Below are 17,865 nucleotides of genomic sequence, written 5' to 3'. Positions count from 1 at the left end.
ACATACCCCGCTCAGCAGTAAATATACTTCCAAATGAAGAGAAAACCAAGAAAAAAAATAAAACTGTACAGGAAACCAGTGAATGAACTAAGAAGATCCAAATTCTGAAATCTGCCATTAGATAACATCCTGGTTTTCTTTAAAATATAATCAACTTTGACTTTTAAGTGTATTAATTTGTTGCTTTGGGTCATTCATGTCTATTTGCAAGAAAGAAGGCACATTTCTGGTTAAGATAATTGAATGGGAAAGGCTCATAAAGCATTAGTTTTGAGCCTCAAAGCTATCGGGAGAAGCAAAAAAAACTAACTAACAGAGCCATATTAATGAAAAAACTAGCTGATTTTATTGTTATCAATGCCAAACAAATCTTTAAATCAATTAAAATTTATTTAATTAAGCATAAAGTTACTTTCACATTTGTCTACAACCACAGTAAATACAGTTCTTGGCATGAAGACACAGCCTTTGGAGTTTAAAACATCCTCACCTACAAGATTACAGATATAAAACTCTCATTACTGTTTATGTGATAGTGGATATGTTAATCAAATTAAAATAATTATACTATCTAGAATAAAATAAAATAGAAATAATTTACTCATAAGAGTCATATTTAAATCATCTTTATTTACAAAATACTATCCTGAGAATTATAATTCCATTAAGCTCCAATTTGAGCAAAAGTATAATCACTTAAGTAACAGCAGTTACTTAAACTGAAAATAAAAGAGAAGTCAAAATTACTTTTGAAGAGAGGCCAAAAATATTGTCAAGTTTCTTGCTGTGGTCCTGGATGTTCAGTAGTAGGCTCATTCGAAGGTGGAATCAACCCTGATGGGAACTCACCCCTAGTTTCAGGAGGTGGGGGTGGGGGGAAAAATCCAGCTCTTGGGGGAAGATAATGAGGAAAATCTCTCGGTGGATAGACATTTCTCACTGTTCAAAGAGATTGGTAAAAGACATTTTTAACTTTAAGCACCTGAACTGTGGCCCCAATAAATCATTACCTTATAACTTCTAGTACTTCTCTTTATTTTTAAAAACTGGCACTGGAAGAACTACCTGATCTAACAAATGAATTTTTATATCAAGTAAAACATACTTTCTTCAACTACACATGATTACAGGGAATATCATTAACTTTAGGTGCAATTTTTGTCCTATGAAAATCTTAACATCTTAACACTTTCTAAAAAGGAGAGGAATTATTTCAAAAGATAGTAACTCACTCTAAAAAAGGTTTTCAGGTAATATAATTTTTAGCAGACTTAAAATCCAGATCAGTAATTCCCAAATCTAATTGGATACTACCCTAAAACATTTCCAGTTATATCAAAAACTGTCTTCAAATTCCCTAAATAAAATTCATTTTAATTCACTTTGAACTTGAAAAATGGAGGAGGAATGTGGAAAAGAATGACTACTTCAGGCAAATAATAGGCTTTTGCCTAGTGTTTGGTAACCATGTATTTATTCTGCCAAAACCTATAGTTCTAAATGGTAATGGACAGATATAAAAACAATTATTCCTCTTTTCTTATGTGAAGCTATGAAATAACTTTAATAAATTCAACAATTAGTCAAAACATAATAAACACATATTAGGCTGTAAATAAGCAGGACTGCATGGGAGCTACTTGTGAAAAAAGATTTTTAAAAATACTTTAGCCAGTAATTTTAATGTTAAAGTATAAATTATATTTTCACTAACTGACACAGTACCCAATTTCTATCAAATAAGATACAAATCATTTTAGTATTAACATAAGATTGCTGCAAAAAAACACCATTTTCTTGATTATTGAAATAAAGAAGTAATTTCACATTATTCAGATGAATCAAGTTGAAGCCTCATTACTGATGGCTGGCTATCTTTCCAATTTGGAAAAGTAGTGGTACATTCACAGAACATGAGAAAAATTTTCCTCCACTGTATTACTACATGTACAGAAAGTAAAATTAGTATCTCTGATCTACTCTATAAGACATATATTAAGCTTAAAGGGAAAAAAAAAAAAAAGCATACTTGCAAATGGAGGATGTGGTGGACCAGGAAAATCTCTTGGTGGAAAATAATCTCGGGAAGGTCCATACATGCTTCCTGGAGGAGGAGGCGGAGGGAAAGGAAGACCTCTTCTTATGAAAGGGACCCTTGTATCCAATGGGAACAATGGACCTCTGATTGGAGGAAAAGGTGAAGGAGCAAAGCCAGGGCCAGTTGCTTCACTTTCGATGGGAAGAGATGAATCAGGTACACTTAAATTCTATAACAAATTGACATATGGCAGTCACTAAACAGCTAATTTGCAATAGTTTTCCTGAAAATCTTAGGCTTAGAAGAAAGAATCTAGGCACCTTGGCAGAAAGCAGTCTACGACATCTTAAAGGGCTCCAGAGAAGGACTCAGTTTTTCATATTAGATAGATTTCAGCTATCATGAATATTTTATTAACTCAACAGAAAATAGCCTTAACCAACAAAGTTAATAGTCTGGCTAAAGATAAAACACAAAGAATAGTCCAAGAGTACCAAAATATACATTTGTTTACCAAGCATGTACTGAAAAAAAGAAAAGATGCTTATGTTGATATTTTCAGCATGACCAAAACCAAGATTGTAAGCATAGTAAACAAAAAATATACTTTAAAACATTCAAATAAAAATCCAAGCAGGAAAATTCAAAGTCTGGTTTAACTATATGAACTAACTCAAACCTAGAGTCTGCAAGTTGTACCTGATCACTATAGGATGCAATTTAGAAAGAAAACAGCTATAATGCTGAGTACGAAGTATATTTGTCAAAGGGAAAGAAGCAGCTTTTAATCAAAAACTACATGGATAAAAAATACATGGATAAAATTCTAGTTACAATACTTACACCAAGATCGTCTTTACTATCATTTCTACTGGATTCCATTTCTGAGGACACTGGCCCATCTAGACATAAAAGTTAAACCATGAAAAATACTTGATTTATCACTCCATGCTTAGATCTCCAGATCACAGTATCTCCTGATATTCCCCTCCCCTTGCCAGTGCATAAACCAGCTTGATACCAGCATCCGGTCTAAGGGCCTAAAGAAAGCTTGAGGTCGGTCCCTATAAATTTTGGCAGACTCAGAGTTCTGCAAAGGCGTGTAGCAGTGGTTTCCCTAGCTTGTTCAAGGCAATCCTGCGAGCAGCATCATTAGGGAGGCTTCTAGGAGGCAGCATTCCTCTCCTCCCTTCCTTCTTTCTTCCATTCCTTCCTTCTTTTTTCTCCTGCCTTACTTCTTTCCTTTTTTCCTCCCTCCTTCCCTCTCATCCTTCCTTCCTTATTCCTCCATCAGGTAACACAGACTAGCAACTGAATTTAGTCACTGTTTCTAAATAAGTGTTCCTAGACTTTATCATCAAGAACTGCTCAGTCTCTGAGAACATAAATTCAAACAGCCTTCTCTCCAACCGCAAGTAGTTCCTCTCACTGTACCTGTCCTTGGATGTCACTGAAGCTTCCAGTCCTCTGATCGAACTCTGTATCCTCCTTTCTTCATTTCCTTCCCTAATTGACTGACTTCAAACTCCATCACTATAGCCAGTCATTAACGTCCTACTAATGGCCATTTTTCACATGTGCTTCACCACATTCAGCCCTAGATTAATTCAATTCTTTGCTTCCACTCTGCCTAGACCTGAGCCACCCAGCACTTCTGAGGGTAAAATAAATCACAGAGCCAAGGAGACAGCTCCAGCCACTCCAGGCTGACAAGAGCTCTAGCCATACTTCCAGCTGCCAAATGCCTCGCCTTTCTTCTGTCTTTAAGCCAGTTTTCTCCTCAACAATTTCAAACCTCCAATCTCCTCAAACCTGCTATACCAGTCACCTAGAAACTCCCCTAACTTTTTTGTAGTCAAACATAAATGTATCAGCAACTACAGTCCTATAATCTTTCCTCCTATTGTCATGGAAAAGGATTCCTCTGGACAATCTAAGACCCTGATCCTGTACTCAGAATCCCTCCCCTCCAGGTTCCGCAGGGACCCTCCTCTCTCCACTGCCTCCCTCCTCCCTCCCTTTCTGCTAGACCCATCCTATCAGCAAGGCTCTCCCAACTACTATTTAAAAATGAGACAGAAAAAGAGAATCACCCCTTTACAGCTATCTCTCCCTTCACCATCACAAGCTGTTCTATATACATATATATAGTTCAGAATTCCTCCCCTTCTGTCCTCACTGTACTGCCATCTATGTGCAACATCCACCGCTCCACTGAAATTATTGCCCCCAGATTAAAAAAAAAGAAAGAAAGAAAAAGCTCTTCTTTCACTAAATTAAAACAGAACTAACTCCTTAGTCCTTATTTAATGTTATTCTTTCCATTGTAGACTACTGCCTCCCTCTTTTAACTCCTCTCAGCCTTCAGCTTCTCTGATGGCACCCTTCTCTGTCTCTCCTTTCTAGCTGCTCCTTCTCAGTCCCACTGGTGGGCTCCACTACTCTGACCATCCTTAAACAGTGGTCAGCTCAGAGTTCACCCTCGGCCCTCCATCCCTTCTCATTCTCTCCTTGAGAAATCTCATCCACTCCTACAGCTTTAGTTTGACGGATGCCACTAATGACTTCCAGATGTATAATTCAGATTGAGCTACTTCCCCCAAGACTTCAAAACTTGACATGCCTACTTGGATAGTCCTGCAGGTGTAGAACAGGTGCTGCTAATTTTCTAAGTTCAAAATGAAACAATCTTTCCTGTCAAACGTTCCACTGTTCCTCGTTCCTTGCTTCAGAACAGCGAATGGCCCACATGCCACCGCCGAGAATCTAGGCAACAGCCAAGACTCCTCCTTCTCCCTTGCTCCATGCCTTCAATCCTAAGTCCTTCCACTTCTGTCTTCTCCCCGTCTCTTCTCATGTATCCATCCCCTCCGCTAAGGCACCGCTGTCACTAGGGTAGATTCCCATCACAGTCTCCTAAAAGGTTATACCCTCCCTCCAGTCTCAACAGCTCCCTCCAGTCCTTTCACCACAATGCAACTAAAATTATTTCTCTAAAATGCAGATCTGATTACTTCTCTGTTTAAAATCCTTTAGTGTGTTCCCATTATCCTGCAGATAGGTCTAAAATTTCTGAACAGGTTTGCAAGGCCTTGAAAACTTTATGCACCACTTACCTCTTCACTACCTGTTTCAATATTCTATGACTTCCACTCCGTGTTACAGCCATAATTTACAGGACACTCTCAACTCTAAGTCTTTAAGGATGCAATTCTCTCCTTCCAGAAAATCCACATACTTTGGCCCAGCTAACTACTCCTTTAATTCTCACCTTATATGTCACTTCCTCCAAAAAGATTTTCTTGACTCTCTCACACTCAAAACACCAATACCTGTCATCCAGGTTAGCAACTCACGTGCTCCCATAACATCATGCACTCATTACTTCTGTCAGTACATAGTGCAAATGCCTGTAGACCTTTACTAGACCTCAAGGTATAAGAACTGCTGACCTATTCACCGCTGAAATACAGCAGCTACCATAATGCGTGTCATACAGTAAGCATTCTACAGACATTTAGTGCATCAGTGGCGGGGCTGATGCACTAAACTGCTCCACTACCCTCTCATTCCAGTGACGTGCAGGGATCAAGACCATGGTTCTGGAGTCAGACATGGGATCAAATCCTGCCTCTGATGCTTCCTATGTGAGATTTTGAACACCTTTTTGAGCCTTGGTTTCTTGATCTATAAAATCAGGGTAACGGTATCTATTTCACTGGTTCATTGTGAAGATTAAACGAGATAATTCATTTCACTCAATACACGTTTACTAAGCACTACTGTTAGTTAATGTGCTTCAACTGTATCACTCACCACTCTCCTTCATGTAAATACCAAATGTTGATAAACCAACAACAACGTATTACATATATATAGCATCTTTCTACTTACAAAATACTTTCACACACCTTAACTCATTTAACCCTCATAAGACCTTGCAAGGGGTTAATATCTCAGTTTTACAGCCATTATCCATCAATAAGTCATGCTGTCTTTTCTGTTTTTACTTATACTGTTCATTATTACTGACGCAGACCCCTACTTCTTAACTAATTTTTCAGATTCCCTCAGAAGCAGCTCAAATGCCACCTCCTGATGGTGTCTTCCCTGATCCTCCAACTATATGGGAGTTCTCCCTTTCTGTGAACACAGCCATGTTCTCTAGTGGGACTTGCTATTCTGACCTGTATTAGTTAAGCATATATATTTGTCTTTCTCCCCTATTTAATTATTAGCTTCTTACAGCTAAAAACTATGCCTTACTAAAATCATATTAGCTAACATGTCAAGCAGGATACCTTCTAAACAGAAGGCACCTAAAAGCTATCTGCTAAATTGGACAATGTTCAATTACCAAAAAAAAAAAAAAAAAAGGACATGTGAAAAATTTTAAATAGCATTAGTTTAGACATTGATTCAATCATACATACACTTTTATTCCATTAAGCTTGAACTAATGGGGGAAAACAATTTCAAAACCCAAACAGAAATAATTAACTTAATTATAACCAACAGCAGAAAACCAAGCCATAGTCTACTTCTCTGCTTATTATTCAAAAAAAGACTGATTTCCTAAAACAGTATGTACCTCAGGTGGATAATCCCCCTCCTCAATATATATATATCCTTTCCCGGGGAACCCTTTTACCAATAAATTTACTTTACTTTTCTATTTACTTTTAATATTTTTATTTTCTTAATGTTCTGCACTCCTAATTGACACACTGGCTATCTATATTTCTCAATATCAATGAGTTGCTGTGAGGTGGTTTAAGTAAAAGAGCTCCTGACAAACGACTGCTCAGTAAATGTGAGTTAAATCTATATAAGCATGAAAATGTTTTTAAAAGGTAACTGATTAACCCAACAACAGAGCATTACTCAAATTATTTTTCTGGTGGATTTTCACATATCCATTCATGCCAGTCTAACTTCCCTGATTACTAAACAGGATATACACAAGTAGACTGAAAAACTAGAAAGTTAATCATGAAACACAGTAAAATTAACCATTATAGGTACATACAGTAAATTCATTATCATGCTGTCCAAACCAACCATCTACATATGTGTAGATGCCGTGGATACACACAGTATAACAAGAAACTTAAAACCAGGAAATTTTCAGGAAAGAGATTTTGGCCTTAAGAGCTAAGCAGAGATCACAATTAGTCCTTTATTCAGCTTCCAGTTCTTTACTACGCCACCATTATCAAAAAACACATATACGCACACAAAGTATTACCTACCTGTTTTATCCAAAGATGGCATATTAAAACTCCTAAGCTCTGCTGGTCCAGAAAGTCTACCAGAATTAGAATAAAATCTGTCTTGCCTTTGTGGAGGAAGAACTGCATCAGGATATGGCTGGCCTGGAAAACACGTTTTTAAAATATCTCCATTAGAATAAAAATAAATCAAGTTAACTGAAGTTTAATATATGAATGTAGATGTTTTTCTTGCTTTCTAAAAGACTTTGATCCATATTCTTGGTAGGTAATAGTAAACAATTTTAAGAAAATTACACATTTTACTAAAGGCAATAACTGTTTTTGTAGTAAACACAAGTGTAATGCTATCCTGGAGTTTGAAAATTTCTATTACTATGTGTAAATTAGAATATATGAATAGAAATTAGTTATATATATTCAGCTTTCAATTTTAATAATAGTGGAAGTTAGTGGATACATCAATATACCAAAAAAAGACTTTTAGGAGCTAGCTATCAGCAAAGAAAGAAAAAACAGAATATGTTGTAAACATAGCAAGAAATTAAGCAGAACAGACAATGATAAAAGAAATGGTCACCAAAGCAGAAAGAGCATCATTCAGAGGTCATCAAGTAATCAGATTTTCAGTAACTTCAATATTTTGGAATTTAACTTCCCTCTACAACCAAAGGGAAAGATCTCTGACTCAAAGAATGAAGGAAGATTAAGGGTATCTGGAGAGACACAAATCTGGTACAGACTCAGACTCAGGGGATTCTAAACCACCTTTCTTTGTCCCCAGGTGTCATTTATGATGACAAAATGGTAATAATCCATGGATCCTTGTAGCGTTCACCACACTTGAAAAAACATAGGTAGTCTATCTCATCTCTGATAGACGATGGCAGACTTCAATGCATTAAGTAGGCATTTGCCCATCCCCAAAATATGGCAAAGGTCGAAGGGAATGAGCTGTGTGACTCTCTCCTATCCTAACAGATACAGACAAAAGCCTAAAACTGCCTTCCGTGACTGTCCAGGCAATGGTTCATAATGTGAATGCCATACAATATTGGGTATGCCACTTGTCCTCTGATCCTGCCACTGGGACCTTACTGACAGACCTGTCCCACACAAAGCCAAGGAAACCACCTGACATTAACCAGAGTCGATGGAGAGAATTGTATTTAATGAGCTCCCAAGGGCGAAGGGATGCAACAGGACAGAAAGATCCACATAGTCTTGAAGGCTCATTGCCCCCTTTTTTCACGGCTGACTCAACGGTCTGAATTGGCCCAGTGAAAGAAAAGGCCAATACCAGCCAGTGAGATCTAACCTGCATTCTCCCTTCCTACTTTAAACATGGGATTAATTAAATGGCACAGCTGGGCAAGGGGATACAGTGGGGAAACCTGAAGACTTCCCAACTCTTTCTTAATCAGGTGTCTCAAGATACCATATCCTTACTTTGTTGCTAAAGAACATCTCCCCACAATATCGGTAACCTCAGAAAAACAAAATTTTGCTGCAAGTATTTTACTTTATAAATCATATGCCCATGTTGTCCTCCTTTGGTGAAAACAGTCCATTCCTTAAATCTCCCAGTGCCTATTGTATGCCAGGCATTAGTGATACAAAGTTGGGGGGTCTTTTTAAGCTTTATTTTTTTCTGGTAGGGGGAGGTAATCAGGTTTGTTTGTTTATTCTTAGAGGAGGTACTGGGCATTGAACCCAGGACCTCATGCATGCTAAGCATGCGCTCTTCCACTTGAGCTATACCCTCCCCCACAAAGTTGGTTTTGATACAGGCTGTGTATAGTCTAACAGAGATAGAAACAAATAGAAACAAATTAATGTTTTAAATAAAGGGGCATACAAATAATATGGGAGATGGCCTATCTAATTCTGTTTGGAGGAATCAGAAATGGTGTCACGGAGGAGGAAAAGTTTGCTCTGAAAGAAAAATAAGGAAGGATGAATGAGTAAATAAGGGTATTCTGGTGACACTCAAATATACATATACATGTTTAAGTACGTGTACATATATACAGACGGACAATGTAATAAGATAAAACTGTATGGAAGGCATATGACCAACGCAAGACTGAAATACAAATAAGGACGTGAACAGTTCCTTTCTTTTTTGCTTTCTTACCTTTTCTACCAGGCTTATAGGAGAAGAGATGATTAAAAAGAAAGAAGGGAGAGAAAAAGAATCAGGGGGAAAAAAAAGGGTGGGAAGAAATGTACAGGGCATTGTGAAGCAATTTCATAAACTAAAAATTAGAATAAAATTCAACATGTCTAGTTAAAAACAAAAATGTTGTTCATGTCTTTTCATTCCAAAACAAATCTTGGACAGCAATAGTTCCCTGAGTAACAATCTAACAGTTTGGGAGTCTATCACGTAACAGGAATATCAACATGGTTAAGAAGAATTATAAAGATATACAAAGGATCTGAATTTTTTTAATTCAATAATGGTTACTAATCAAGTATAGTAAGAATCTTCACTTAAAACAGAATGTGAAGAAATAGTTTAATCTGATGATTAAGGAATTTAAAGAAATGGAAAAGCAAAACTTCCAGAAAGTAGTTGATGAAAGCACTGATATGGAGAGGTTATGACTCTGGAATAAAGAAACCAATGGTATAAAGAGAATGTCTAAGAAACAGACCTGTGCAAATAAGGGCATTTAATTTAAAAGTGATATTTCAAATTGATAAACTAATATACAGTATTAAAACTGTCTATCCAATGGGGAAAAAAGGAACTCCTCACACTGTCCCAAAACAAAAAATATACAGATTAAAAAGACTTAAAAACCAAAAACAAAACTTTAAATTTTTAGAAGAAAACAGAGAATATCTTTTTGATCTAAAGATATGTCTTAAACAAAACAAAAATTCCAAAAAAACAAAATGGATTAATTTACCTAAAACAAAATTTGAAACTGTTGTATAACAATAACATACATAATAATGAAATAAGCAAAAGACAAAACAGTATCCAAAGTATACTGAGAATTCCTAGTAAGCAAAAGAGAAATAAATCAGGTGATTTACAGGAGAAAATACAGATGACCAATGAACAAGAAAAGATGTTCAAGCTTACTAATAATCAAAGAGCTACAAGGAATAATAAAAAAAAATGAGAAAAATTTTAACTCATACGGCTGGAAATATTCAAAAAAAGTTTTACATCAAGTATTGAAGAAAAAGCTACTCTCAAATACTTCACGATAATCACTCTTGAGGACAATGGACAATATCCATTAAAACCTAAAATATGCATATCTTACTTCCCAGCAATTTCATTACCTGGACTCATCTCTAAAGAATATATATACAAAAAAGATGTTAACTGCAGAATTGTTAGCAATGGTGAAACACTGAAACACCCTCAATGTTCATCAGATGAGACTGAATAAGACTACACAAACGAACTGCAGTATATTCATATATTTAAACATCGTACAGCAATTAAAATAACAAACTTCATATGAAAATGGAAAGAATGCAAGAACATATGCTGATTAAAAACTTGATAAAATAGAAACATACGTTTAAAAAAATCAAATATAGACTAGTTTATACACATTAAACTCATGAGTAGTTGCCTCTGGGAAAGAAGGAAGGTAATGACCCTGAGAAGGTAAACAGAATAAACTTCAACTCACATAGTGTGTGATTTTTTTTGTTTGTTTTATTTACACATTCTCTCTCTCTCTCTCTCTCTCTCTCTCTCTCTCACACACACACACACATACGAAACAAGTATTAATATGGAAATTCTGGGAGGTAATACACAGGATTGTGCTACATTATCTGTGTTTTTGTTTCTTCATTTGTGAAATGGGAAAAATACTCTGTTAAAGGGATTAATAAAAAGCACTTAACATCTGGCACAAAGCAAATATCCCAAAGTAGCTGTAATGATAAACTAAATTCTTATGATTATAAACTATACCAAAATATAGTATTGACTGACCTCACTCAAAATTATGACCATAAACTTCAAATAGAGACTCAAGATTGCCCTGTAATCATATCACATTTTACTGACATTTAAGTTCCTTCACTCTCCTAAATGGCTATTGTATACCTTTTTCTCCCTCTTCCAATTTCTGACAGTCCCCTCCCCTCCCATCCCAAGTTAACAACCTTGCCACATCAAGAAAATTGACACAGCTGAACACCTTCATTCACCCTTGCCCAGTCTCTCTATCTGCACATATCTGCTCCGCCTTCCTTCCTTTCACAAAGTTATTCAGTCCCTGTTTAATTTCTCACTTACACTCTGGATCCCATCCTCTTTGTGTACTACCCAAGGGTTTCATTTTTTTAATTACACCCTCTCCCATATTATCAACTTCTCTCCCAATCTTAGATTATTCCCATCAGCAAATAAACGTGTTGTAGTACTTTCTATCTTTAAAAAACAAAAATAGCTCTCCCTCCAGCTACTATCTCATCTCCTTCTTTTATTAAAAGCAAATTTTTTCAAAAACTTATCTACATTTGTCCCCACATCCTAATCTCTCCTCAATCTACTCTCTTCAGGAAGATTGAAAAATTAAACACAGATCTTTCAATTTTATATAAATATGCAGACAGTAAGTTATCAACCAAATACTAATCATCAGAGCGTATAAAGGATCATTACACAAGAAGAGATATAAGTGATACAAGAAATATACACTCCTCAAAAAGTGAGAGACCAAAAATTTGGAAACAACTTGAAGTAAATATCATCCTCTAAGAGGATGAGAGCATCGCTGTAGATTTTAGTATGCCTTATTAAGTGCATGAAGACTCCAAAATCTCAATAAGGAGATCAAAATGAATCTAACTTAAGACAAACTATAATTCAATCAACTGAACACATATCAAAAAAAAGAACTCCCTAAAAAGATATAAAACTAAATTCTAGGAGGGGCATGCTTAAGATGATGAGGGAGACTTTTTCATTTTCCTAATTACATATTTCTCCAATGTTTGAATTTTCTAACAAAAACATAAACACATATCACTTCTATGAGCAACAAAAACAATAGAGACATTCAATGGGGGGGGGGGCATGGAGGTAATATAAACAATTACCCCTAATTATTCTGTTTGGAAATTTGTGTATTGTTGTTTTTTATTATATATACCATGATTTTTCTTAAGACAGGACACACTTGTACACCTCATTTCTTCCATTCCTGTATGTTGCACATACTAGTTGTCTTTCAAATGTAAGTAGTAACTATCCTCTTTTCATACCTGATGGAGGGATCATCATCCTACGATCTTGTTCCCAGGTTGGTGAAAGGGAGCCAGTGTCAGAAGCCGCTCTGTGGGGATCAGTTAACCTATCAGAGCTTGACTCTCCTCTTTCATTGGTGATGTGATGCTCCAGAGGGTTCCCTGGGCCTCCTGAGCCTAATTAAAGAAGAAAAATACAACTCTGTTTTATCTAAAAAAGTATTATAAGACTTATACCAAATAAAATGCAGACAGGTTTTAAAAAGGGAAAACAATCAGGTTCCAACAAAGCTCCCCTAAGACACATCAGACTATAACTATCCTACCATAGACATTTCTAAGACCAAAAGGAAAAAATAATTTTGCCATGTGCATATACAAGCACTTGTCTACAAAATTCATTTTAAATGTTATCAACATCATTGTTTACACATAAAATTTGTGGTTAAATTATAAATACTAAGTCTGAAAAGTAAGAGTAGAAACTAAATTGCAAAGTAAAGACTGCTATACCAATGTAACAAGATAATTGTAAAATGGGTTTTTTGTTCTTTAAATATGTCAAAAGCCAAAAAGAGCATGAGTCCTTTAAAACAGTCATCTTAGAAGATATATACCTATTTCAATAATTCTGTAACTAGTCAAAGTAAACAACTCTTTTAGAAATGTTAATTAGATTAATTTAAGAGCAACTCAAGAAATTACAACTTAATGTTACATGACTCATCTCCTGCCTCAAAATGATTTTAACCACTCTGATTACAAAACTTTATACCCACCAAATAAATTTGGCTTTAAAAAGCAATTTCTAAATATCAAATTCACTTTCAGAAAGAGCTGACAACGCTAAAGGCAAATATAAAAAAAGTTTCAAGACAACAGCACTGTTGGAATAAACATTTTGAACAAGATTAACACTCATTTGTAAGGGCAAGGGTATAGCTCAGTAGTAAAGTGCATGCCTGACATGCAAGAGGTCCTGGGTTCAATCCCCAGTATCTCCATTAAAAATAAATAAACCTAATTATCTCCCCCACCCCAAAACTCTCATCTGTATAAGAAAATCTGGCATGCTTACATTTATAAAGGAGGGGAATCACTTTAAAGTTCCCATCCTAAGACCACTAGAAAAAAACAGTACCTCATTTAATAGCCCACATACAATTAAAATGAAAAAGACAAATATAAAAAATTTAATATATTAAATAACAAAATATATCAATACCTCATCTGTCATTGAATGGGGAATGAGGTCTCTCAAAATTATAGTGCCCAGAAAATAAAAGCTTATTTACTCTTTCAAAGAACAGCTTTTAGAAAATTATTTTAACAGAAATCTTTCTAAAATGCTTGCCACATTTTAGTACCTCCTTTAAGAGAATAAAACTAATTTGACCTTTTCATGGTTAACTTGTGCAAATCAGTATACCATTCTTTTTTTTTTTTAATATATAGTAGTAATCTTTTAAGGTTTTTCTATGTACTCTCTTTTGTAGAGTAGTCAGGAGGCCAACTGACTTTTATGTCAGAAGGTCAACTTTTCCTTATAGTTGTACATCCTATTAAATTTCTCAAATATTTCTTGCATTTTAAGAATGCAAGAATATTCAAATATAGCTTGCTTATCCTTGTAATCAAATCATTAGATGAAAAAGGCTGGGAAAGCAGAAAGTTAAATCAGTAAGAAATGTGCAAATGTCAATTAGGCTGAGTTCATCTAGAATGAAGAACAGATCTTTAAAGGAGACATTCAAAGGCTTTCTCCTGATTGCTTACTTCCAAAGGAATAAAGTACAGACCAACTGACTGACTACCAGATGAAAAACTACAAACATGAAATTGCTAAAGGTTAAGATTTTTCATTCAGTCCAAAAGTTATATACAATTTACTCTAAAAAGAAATTATTTTCCTTATACGCAATCTTATTCAAACATATATCGCATCCAAACTTTCAAATTTAAAAAAAAGAAAAAAGATAGTAAGAGGAAGGTAAAGAAAGGTCATTCTTCTTTGGTGGGTCATAGAAACTTTTAGTCCAAAGCAACTCTTTTAAGACCTGCTAATAACTTACCTAAAACTTCTGTAGCTTTTCTAACAAATAGTAAAACACCCTTGCAAATGATCGAACCACACTGTATCTTGAAAGTAATTAAAAAGGAGAGGAAAGTAATTTAAATAGGAGAGGAGAAATCAAAGGTAATTTGTATCCTTATTCCAAATATTCAGTTGACTACAAGCAATCCTTGACTTATGTCCTTCAACTTCCAGTGATTGACATTTGGCAGTTTAGTCAATTGACCCTTATGAGAGGGCACCAGACTGCTGGCTGCAACCCATTTTAGTGCATGAAATTAACTTTGTCTTAATCAGCATTCTCTTTTTAATGCAATGGAATAGAACTGAATAGAAGATACCAGGGAGCATCAAAAGTAGTAAGGGTAGCATATAACTGGTTTCAGTTACACTTATGTTGGTGTGTAATACGACATTATATAAACACAGATTTGGAAATAAAAATCTAAGACTCCTAATTTTGGAATAAATAGGCTTCAATTTTGCCACACTCCAAGAGAAAATTTTAAAGCAACTTGACAAAGTAAACAAATATGGTGAGAGATCAAAAGAGGAAAACTCAAGGTACACAAGTACATCAGGGTGTACGCTGATGAAAAAAATGCAGAAAGATCAACAGCTAATGCTTCGGCTTGACGTGGCTCTGGAAGTTCTCAAAAACACGTAAGGGGGATTACGAAGCAGACAATCTTGGGTCAGTTTCTCAACCTATTAACAAATGATTTAGGTCTCCATTAAGGTTCCCAACAAAATTCTGCCTACAAGAGAGCACTTCTGAATTCCTTGACTCTAAAAAAGAAGGTCATTATAATGAAGTAAAAAAAGGTTTTAAATTCTATATTCCAATAATGTTTCATTAAAATAAAATTTTATGCTAGGTTATATTGTTATGTATTTTAGGTAGTCTTTATAAAGTTATATATTATGTAGCACAGTAGTTTTTAAGAAGTTAAAATATGATTTAAAAAGAGATGCAGCGAGTCCTTGACCAAAATGTAATCTATTATACCAATGTTTCTAAGAGAAAAATGTATTAAAATTAGATGTCATAAAGCTCCCTTTTTCCAAACAAAAGTAACTACCCACAATAAGTGCAAGGAATGCCTGTATTACCCAAAGGTTTATTTTAAAGATCATTTTAAAGATAAGTTGAGATGAAAATATAAAGTAAGGAAGAAATCCAGAGTAATAAAGATGTTTAAACAATATACCTCTTCCTCCTCCCCCTGGAAGCAAAGGTGAGAATCTGAGTGGACCCTCCAACAAAGTTGGAGGGGAGAGAAAAGCTCTCGTTTCAGGTGAAGGTCGACCCAATGGTGAGGGACCATATGGGGAATGCTCTGGAATAATTAAAACAGCATATTTAAATTCATAGTTTCAATCACCTATACTACAGATTAGAACCTCACTTCAACAATTACCATCGGGTCATCCTATTGCCAATTTAAGTTTATTCCATGTCCTAAATACTAACCATCCCTTGGGCTTTGCTGATTAGAATTAAAAATGGAACCCTATGTTTTTAAAGTCTATCTACCAAATGGACATTCAGTAAATAAAAATATCATCCTCTTGGTAACTAAATACACTTAAATAACCATACCATATTAAGCAAAGGACACTGGTGATATTTTTGAGTTACAGAGGTTTTGAGGGGCATGGCATTCTGTTTTGCTTTCTTTTAGTGGCAGTACACTTCCTGATATTTCATTCAGCTGGTGAGGGTTGTAACATGGAAGGGCTCAGTTTAAATCAGGGCCAGATAGGCTGCACTGGGCCATGAATTACTTGAATAAAGCTTGGGTTTTGAAAAGTAGGGGAAAAAATAGAAAATACTCTGAAGCATCAGAAATTACTTTTGATTCATCATCTCATCACCAGTGAAAATTCAGTTTACATTTACTAGTTCTTTAAGTAAATCACTTTACCTATAAACCATATAACCAAGAGCCTTATTATTTTACAAACTTCACCACTCCCAAATAATGGTTATGCTTTCAAAGATCAAAAATCAGCAACAACATCAAAAACCAAACTTAAATACCACCAAAATAACACTTTTCAAAACATGGTCAATTTTATTATATAGCTTATATAATATCCAAATGGAGTTATAACAAAACATCAAAGCATTATTTACCCTGAGACTTTTGCATTAGATTCAGATCAAAATCCCTTCTGTATAATTCCCCTCACTCCAGATTTTGCTACTATTTGAAATTCAAAACAATCTGCTATCTCTTCAATGTAGAAATAAACTTTCGTTTTAATGAAATTGGACTTTCAAAAGTGAATTTTATCACTTTTCAACAGTTATTAAAAGAAGATTCTACCCATATAACGATAAGGTTTGTTTTCATTGCCCTAGAAGTTTAACTCCAAGTCAACCAAAATTATTTTGAAAAACTTAAGATCATAAAAATGCTAACTCATTAATGAATGGACAGAAATACTATATACATTTTCCAAAGAACTGGTCCTCTCTCTTGGGGATAATAAAGCAAACAAAACTCTGATTATTAATGTTTTTCCACCTTTTTAATTAATACTTTTAAATAATTTTAAACCAACTGTTTTAATTCTTATTTTTATAATTCAAGCAAATTCCAAAGAATAGTTACTATGTAAACAGTCACAATGTTAACACCATTTAAGCACTCCTTACCCATTCATGCCCAAAAAAAATAATTAATGAGTATCTTACTATGTACCAAGCACTCTGCTTATCAAGGAACTCAAGGCACTAATATATCATCTAACAAAATGCACTGAGAAAGGGAGGCAGCCATTATTTACATTAGTGCTTGGGAAACAAAATTCAGAAACTTGGGAGATTGTGAGAGAACTTAGATTAGAACCCTAGCTCCAAAATCTGAAAAATGTATAAGTAATAGTGTTAATTTATACTAATTTAAACTATATGTACAATATATATAAAAATATATGTATTTTAAATGAGGGGTTAAAAAAAAAAGACTACCTCTGCCAAATGCTGTATTTGGAACATCAAGTGCATAAGGATCTTTTTCTAAAAGTTCAAATTTAAACTCTGTTTCAGTTAATCTGCAAATAAAGAACAAACATCTCTAAGTTACTCATCCAAGAGAAGCACCCACATTTCAAGAAAAATGCCACTATTGAGTACAAGCTACTCTTCACTATTCTCAATATCTGCATAGAAGAAACAGACCCTTTAAAATTATTCTGACCAAAACACCTTTCCATACCCCCCACTATTTATTTTGGGGTAACAGATTCCTTTTTGCCTAGTGATAGTGATGCTCTGTTGA

General features: G+C 34.9%; 1 protein-coding gene across 10 annotated transcripts in view; it reads right to left on the bottom strand.

The window, feature by feature from the left end:
* Nucleotides 1–323: 323 nt before the first annotated feature.
* The window catches only part of MIA2 (MIA SH3 domain ER export factor 2), an 81,382-nt gene continuing 63,840 nt past the window's right edge, over nt 324–17,865 (bottom strand). For 7 of the 10 annotated variants that reach the window (XM_031453637.2, XM_010983774.3, XM_010983772.3 and 4 more), the window contains 7 exons: nt 17,556–17,638; nt 15,787–15,915; nt 12,520–12,678; nt 7,291–7,413; nt 2,882–2,940; nt 2,030–2,267; nt 324–939 (listed from right to left, as the gene is read on the bottom strand). In XM_031453637.2, the coding sequence (XP_031309497.1) occupies nt 773–939; nt 2,030–2,267; nt 2,882–2,940; nt 7,291–7,413; nt 12,520–12,678; nt 15,787–15,915; nt 17,556–17,638 (958 nt within the window). In that variant the 3' untranslated portion in view covers nt 324–772. The remainder of the gene's footprint in view (nt 940–2,029; nt 2,268–2,881; nt 2,941–7,290; nt 7,414–12,519; nt 12,679–15,786; nt 15,916–17,555; nt 17,639–17,865) is intronic. The other 3 variants (XM_031453638.2, XM_010983776.3, XM_010983777.3) reach the window with 1 other exon arrangement.

The sequence above is a fragment of the Camelus dromedarius genome, chromosome 5 (genome assembly GCF_036321535.1).
Source record: "Camelus dromedarius isolate mCamDro1 chromosome 5, mCamDro1.pat, whole genome shotgun sequence".
Taxonomy (NCBI): Eukaryota; Metazoa; Chordata; class Mammalia; order Artiodactyla; family Camelidae; genus Camelus; species Camelus dromedarius.
Note: the sequence above shows the minus strand (reverse complement) of the source record. Positions and strands in the feature narration are given on the sequence as shown.